This window comes from Equus quagga, chromosome 7 (genome assembly GCF_021613505.1).
Source record: "Equus quagga isolate Etosha38 chromosome 7, UCLA_HA_Equagga_1.0, whole genome shotgun sequence".
In the NCBI taxonomy this organism is placed as follows: domain Eukaryota; kingdom Metazoa; phylum Chordata; class Mammalia; order Perissodactyla; family Equidae; genus Equus; species Equus quagga.
The window spans coordinates 8926714-8932713 of record NC_060273.1 but is presented as its reverse complement, the minus strand read 5'-3'; the positions used below and the strand labels follow the sequence as shown (position 1 = coordinate 8932713).

Below are 6000 nucleotides of genomic sequence, written 5' to 3'. Positions count from 1 at the left end.
TGTGTGTGTGTGTGTGTGTGTGTGTATGTGTCAGGGGGTGGACTCTGCTGTGTGTGTGTGTGTGCATTGGGGGTGGGGTAGGAGAGTGACAGCCCCTGTCAAACTGGACAGAGAACATGGCAGAAGTGCTGTGTGGCCTCTAAGGCTGGATTATAAAAGGATACGCTTTCTCTCTTGCGGTCTCTCACTCCTCCCTTTTTGGGTGACCACCCGGAGACCCAGCCACTGCTGTGAGGAAGCCCAAACCAGCCCACGTGGAGAGGTCCCCGTCTCCTCTAACAGTCCCTTTGAGGAACTGTAGTGTAGCCCCCGCCCCCGGCCCGCATCGAGTGCCAGCCGTGGGAGCAAACGAGCCTGCCGAGGCCGCAGCTGACACTAAGGGGCAGATGAGCCAGCCTGCCAAGCCCGCCCAGACCGCAGGTGCGTGCGCAGAACTGACGTGTGTGCCGTTTTAAGGCCGTGTGTTTGGGCTGGTCTGGGATCCGTCAGACAACCGGGGCAGTGGGCGCCCGAAACGGTGATGGTGGGAGAAACTGCAGCACCAGCCTGCGGGGGAGGCAACGAGACGTTTATCATGTAGTGGAGGCACAGGGAGTGACAGAGGACCCGCAGACGTGGCTCCCGTCCATCTCCCCCCCCCCCGTTAGTGTACCGTCCGCCGTTTTGTGCGAAGGTCCAGTGCATCTGGCCAGGCCTAGCTTGGCCTCAGCCAACAAAGTTAGTGCAAACAGTGAGTCCCACAGCCAGAAAGCAGCTGCCACCGAGTCCCGGCCTGGCGCCTGGAACGAGCAGACCGGGGGTGCCTGTGAGGAGGGCAACGTGGAAAAGGGCTTCCTCCCCAGGCTGCAGGCATCCGGGAGGCAGAGGGGTGGCCACCTCCGTCCCTGACTCTGGCCCAGCCACGCCGTCTGGAGTGTCCCACAGGGAGTGCCCCAGGGCTCCTAGGGGACTGCAGCTGCCACTAGGCGCCCGCCTGTCTGCCAGGGCCGCAGCGGCTGAGCAGGGCTGGCATCGCCCTGAGCCCGAAGGAGCCTGGAGCCAGGCCCGAGTCCATCCGCAGAGCAGGCCCTGGTCCTTCCGCAGCTGGACGGGGCTGACGCCGAGCCGGGACGCCGAGGCTCATGGGATACAGCCAGGAAGAGCTGTGTCCCCAGATAACCAGACCAAGGTCCAGCGTGGTCAGTGTCCTCAGAGAAGGTGCTGTGGGAGGTCAGGAAGCTTTAGGAGGGGGCAGCGTGACACATGAGAGCCGGCTGTCAAGATCGGGGGTGGGAGAGAGTGGGAAGGGAGGAGGGGGACGTCGTGGGTCAGGGGAGCACGGGAGTGAAGGGACGGCCAGCTGCACAGTTAGAGACAGGAAACGTGTGGAGCCAGTTCCTGTGAAGACGCTGCGGGGCATCGGGGCAGCCCGCATGGAAACGGCCGCAGAGATGGCATGACTCCTGGAAGAGGACCTGCCCAATGCTAAGGGCTATGGGACGGGGATGCCGACCCACCCTGTCCTTCCCCCCGTCTCCAAGCTGACCACAGGCGGGTCCTCAGAGCGCAAGGCCTCAAACCTCAGGACCCCTCCACTGAGCCCAGCACGTAGACGGGGGCCCCAGACAGTGCTCGGTCCAGGGGCCATCACCCAGCTCCCACACTGCCCCCGCCCACTTTTGATGGATTCCTCCTCCCCCGGGACACTCTCCCCCGGGGCCCCTGCGTTTCTCCCTCCCAAGCCCACCCCAGCCACCTTGTCCCGGGCACGGCTGGGATCATCTCAGGCTGATCCGGGAGTCCAGCTGCTGGAGGTGTTCCTGGACGCCAAATGGGATGGTGGGTGTCCACATCCTGCGATGGGGCATGGGACACAGAGGCCAGGTTAGGGGACAGAGGGTAGCCTGGAGCCCCCAAAACAAGCTGCCACCAAATGCCTCCTCTCACCCAGCCTAGAGCCTTGGGGACTTCCCACCTGGCAGGAGCAGACCAGAGTGGTCACACGGGGACGGCAGAGGCCTAGGAGCCCTGAGTCCCCTGTCTTTAGTCCTGGTTCTGCTGCTGAGTTGCTGTGTTACTTCAAAAAGGTTAGATAACTTCTCTGTGCCTTATTCCCCTCATCTGTGAAATGGGTGTTATAAGATGCACCCTATCCGTCTTAGAAGATATGGATGATGACGTAGATGAAGGTGCTTTGAAAGAGTACCAAGTACCAGAATTGGCTGTTAGACATCAGGGTGACATCATAATAATAAAGTTTGAACTATATGAAATTGCCAATTTTGTATGTCAAAATGGTTGAATACAAGCGATTTCATATCATTCAACTGAATACATTGAGCATTTCCGTGTACCAGACACGACTGTACGTGCTTTACCCGCGTTGACTAATTTGACCTCACAAACTGCCCAGGGGGTAAATATCCTCAGTCCCATTTCACCGACAAAGGAACTGAGGCCAGAGGCGTGCGGCGTCTGCTCGCCCAGGGTGGCAGGTGGGCGAGGGGCCAGGCGGGATCTGAGCGCAGGGCTCACACGCTGACCCGCAGCCTGGGGAGCGGGTGGCCCACCCCCCGTGGGGCTGCCGGGACTCACGCCAGCGTCTCCACGTGCGGGCACTTCCTCAGGCTGGCCGCGAGCTGCTGGGCCCCGGCGGCCGTGAACTTGTTGTACTGGACACTGGGGAGAGAGATGGTCCTGAGGCCCGGCCCTCGGGACCACCCCGCCCCGACCAAGGCACCGCCACGCTCTCGACAGCCGGACCTCAGCCCAGCCCCTCTCACGAGACCCCCCCGGTCTCCCCAGGCCCCGGCCCTGCCGCCTGCCACCCAGGTGCCCACGCTCACTCCAACACCCGCAGCGACACCATGTCTGGAAGCACATGCGCCAGGCTCTCGGCTCCCACGTCGCAGATGCAGTTATTGTACAAGCTGCGGAAACAGAGGGCAGGGCGGGGGCTGGGGGCGCCAGGCAGCCAGGGCCCCGGGGGACCCACATCCAGCCCGGATGACAGCCCTATTGTACAGAGGGGCAAACAGGCCCAGAGAGTGGAGGCTGCTTCTCCGTGGTCACACAGCAAGTCCAGGGAAAGCGGCAGGACAAGTGGAAGTTGCCTCCTGGCTGACACTACCCGAGTTCAAATCTCAGGAAGTCTTGCCGCCTGTGTGACCTTTGGGGAGTTACTTGACTCCTCTGTGACTCAATTTGCTCCTCCACAAAAGGGGCACGATGGTGTCATTGTGGGGAGGAGTAAATGAGTTAGTGCTGGTAAAACACCCAGAAGGGCCCAGCACGTGGAAGGAGCTACTGCTAGCTAGTTATTACCACTCCCAGGGGGGTCTGAGGGCCACGTGGGTTACTGTAGAGGGTGTGACCAGCCCTGGGGACAGAAGGGGAGAGAAAAACCCGGAGTCACTGGGCCGGCTCAGGTTTCAGGGGTGTAGCCACAGCCACACGAGCAGCGTGGTGTCACTGGGGCCAACTTAAACCGTACACTCATCAGCCAGCGTCCCTTTAATGAGCCACGCGCTGCGAGGTTCTAATTTCAAGGCCATGACTTGGCCGTGACTCAGCCCCAGGGCCCCACTGCAGGGCTGCCTGTAAAAGCAGGAGGTCTACACCACGGCAAAGTGGATTCAGGCCGAGCTCCAGCATCCCCTGACGTCGCGGGTCGGCCGGTACCCAGGCAGGAAGCAGGTGGGGGCTTCCGGTCTCTTCCTGGGGTGGGTCCAAGGACCCAGGAGCCCCCTCTGCCCCCCACAGGCAGAGAATTCTCCCCGCATTTCATTGATGCCAAGCGTACTTGTTCACATCAGAATATATTCAGATCGCGTGGCGACTGATAATCAATGCGTGTCAGTTCCATTAGCAGCGTTTTGTCCTCTTAATGGTGTCTTACAATGGATGGCATCTCAGATTCCATAAAATATGACGTTTCTTAAAGGGTCCATCAGATCAGGTATCACCCCACACGCCCCACCTGCTTCTCCATTCACAATGGAAAACTCCAGAACCCCCCTCCTGACCTACAAGGGCCTTCCCGCAGGATCTGACCTCCTCTGACCTCCCCCACCCTCTGTCCCTCATTCCCTGTAGCCCGCCACTGTGGCCTTTCAGTCCCTCAAAGACCCAACCTCTTTCCCACCTCGGGACCTTTGCATCTGCTGTTCCGTCTTCCTGGAATGCTTTTTCCCGAGAGCTTCCCATGGCAGGGGAAGGGTCACCTCCTCAGAGGTCTCCTGACCTCCCCAGTGAACTCAGTACTCCCTCTGGTACCCTCTTGGGCCCTTGTTAGTTTCCTTCCCAGGATGAATCACTATTTTAAATTACTTTATTTACGCATGTGCTTATTTATTTATTATGCAAGAGACTTGAAAGCAAGAACCACACTCGTTTTGTCCTTAGTTGCATCCTAGCTCCTAGCACAGGGTCTGCTTGTGGTTGACGTGAGAGAACATTAGATGCCCTGCACAACTCTAGGGGGTGCCAATCCCATAGACTACGAGTTGCACAGTACACAACCTACACAGCTGCACCCGGTGACCCTAGCTGGAAGGCTAGAGAATGGATGCGGCAACAGCTAGCTGAACCAGACGCCATCTCCCCTGGGAATCTGACTCTGGGTGTCCTCAGCAGGTGAGGAGGGCCAGGGAAGGAGAGGGAAGTTCCTCCCGGCCTAGCGAGAGAGGAGAGCTGGCAGCACTGAGCTGAACGACTGGGGCTCTGGTCCAAGCTCTCAGTCCCCTCTTTAGTCCCCGGGGCCACCAGGGCCAGCAGCCGGAGGTCATCAAAAGCAAGAAGTGCTGTGCCAAGGCCCGCCAGGAGGTGGCAGTGTAGGCACTGCCTGGTGTTCGAGGGACAAGAGCCAGACAGGCTACCTGCATGCATGTGGTCAGCCTTCTAGAATCCACCACCCCGGACTCCAGAAAAGGCCCAGTGCTGCCATCCCCTGAGGAAAGGGGACCCCTATGTGCTGCACAACAGAGCTCTTTCCATGGGCCACTGGGTGGTACCCATTTTCCAGGCGAGGAAACAGGCTTGGGATGAGTCAGCGACTCGCCCCGAGTGTGTGAGATGCTCTTTCCCCAGGTCCTGCTCACCCTCTTGTGGGGCCGTGGCATGGCCCAACGCCGGGGGGTGTGTTCATAGTGGAGTTTAGGTCGATGCCCCTCCCCGACCCCTGCGGAGCGCGGCACCGACACAGCACAGCCCGTAGAGATCGCCTTGAGGTCCCAGTGTGGGGCTTTGCAGCTGGCACGAGGGGCCTCCCCATCCTCCCCCAGCCCACCGGCCAGGCTCCTGGCCGATGCGGGGCCCCACTCACCTCAGCCTGAGGAGGGACGTGGCCAGCGCGGGCAGGGCCTCGGCGAGCTTGCAGGCGCCCACGTCGGTGATGCTGTTCTGGGACAGGCTGCAGGGAGACAGCGACGGGCAGGGCTCAGGCCCGATCGCACGCCCCGTCCCCATCCGCGTCCATCGGCCCGGGGTTCGGGCAGAGCTGGGGAACTCTCGCTTCCTCACGGGGCGGCCTGGAGCAGCCTGCACATGGCTGGCGCCCTCCGTGAGAGTCGTGGGCAATGAACTGTGCATGGCCCTGTGCAGTGGCTTCCGCTAACTCTTGATAAAGCAAAAGATACTGTCACGTCCCGTGGCTGAGTGGGGTGGTGAGCGGAGGATCAGAGGAGGGAGAGAGGTCGCTCTCCCCACCTTCACCGTTCTACGATTTCATAGCATCCTTCCTTTTCCCTTTGGACCACTTCACAGCACTGTAACTAAATAAGTGTTCGTGTTATTTCGTTTAATGGCTGTGGGCTCCGCGAGGCGAGGGGTCGTGTCTATTCATTACTGCGTCCCTGCTCCTGGGGCAGTGCTGAGCACATGGTAGGTGCTCAATTAACATTTAAGTGGGGGGAAGAAGGGGGCGGAGGGAGGGAACTCTAGCTTGCTCGCAGCGTTACCTAGAACACCATAAATCACTTGAGAAGTCTCAGTGTCCACAATCAAGGAGAGCCCTGAGGGAAC

General features: G+C 60.0%; 1 protein-coding gene across 8 annotated transcripts in view; it reads right to left on the bottom strand.

Annotated features, from left to right (window-relative positions):
• Positions 1–6: 6 nt before the first annotated feature.
• CIITA (class II major histocompatibility complex transactivator) overlaps positions 7–6000 on the bottom strand; it is a 46880-nt gene continuing 40886 nt past the window's right edge. For all 8 annotated transcript variants that reach the window (XM_046667931.1, XM_046667934.1, XM_046667933.1 and 5 more), the window contains 5 exons: positions 5303–5389; positions 2826–2909; positions 2575–2658; positions 1736–1833; positions 7–1200 (listed from right to left, as the gene is read on the bottom strand). In XM_046667931.1, the coding sequence (XP_046523887.1) occupies positions 1758–1833; positions 2575–2658; positions 2826–2909; positions 5303–5389 (331 nt within the window). In that variant the 3' untranslated portion in view covers positions 7–1200; positions 1736–1757. The remainder of the gene's footprint in view (positions 1201–1735; positions 1834–2574; positions 2659–2825; positions 2910–5302; positions 5390–6000) is intronic.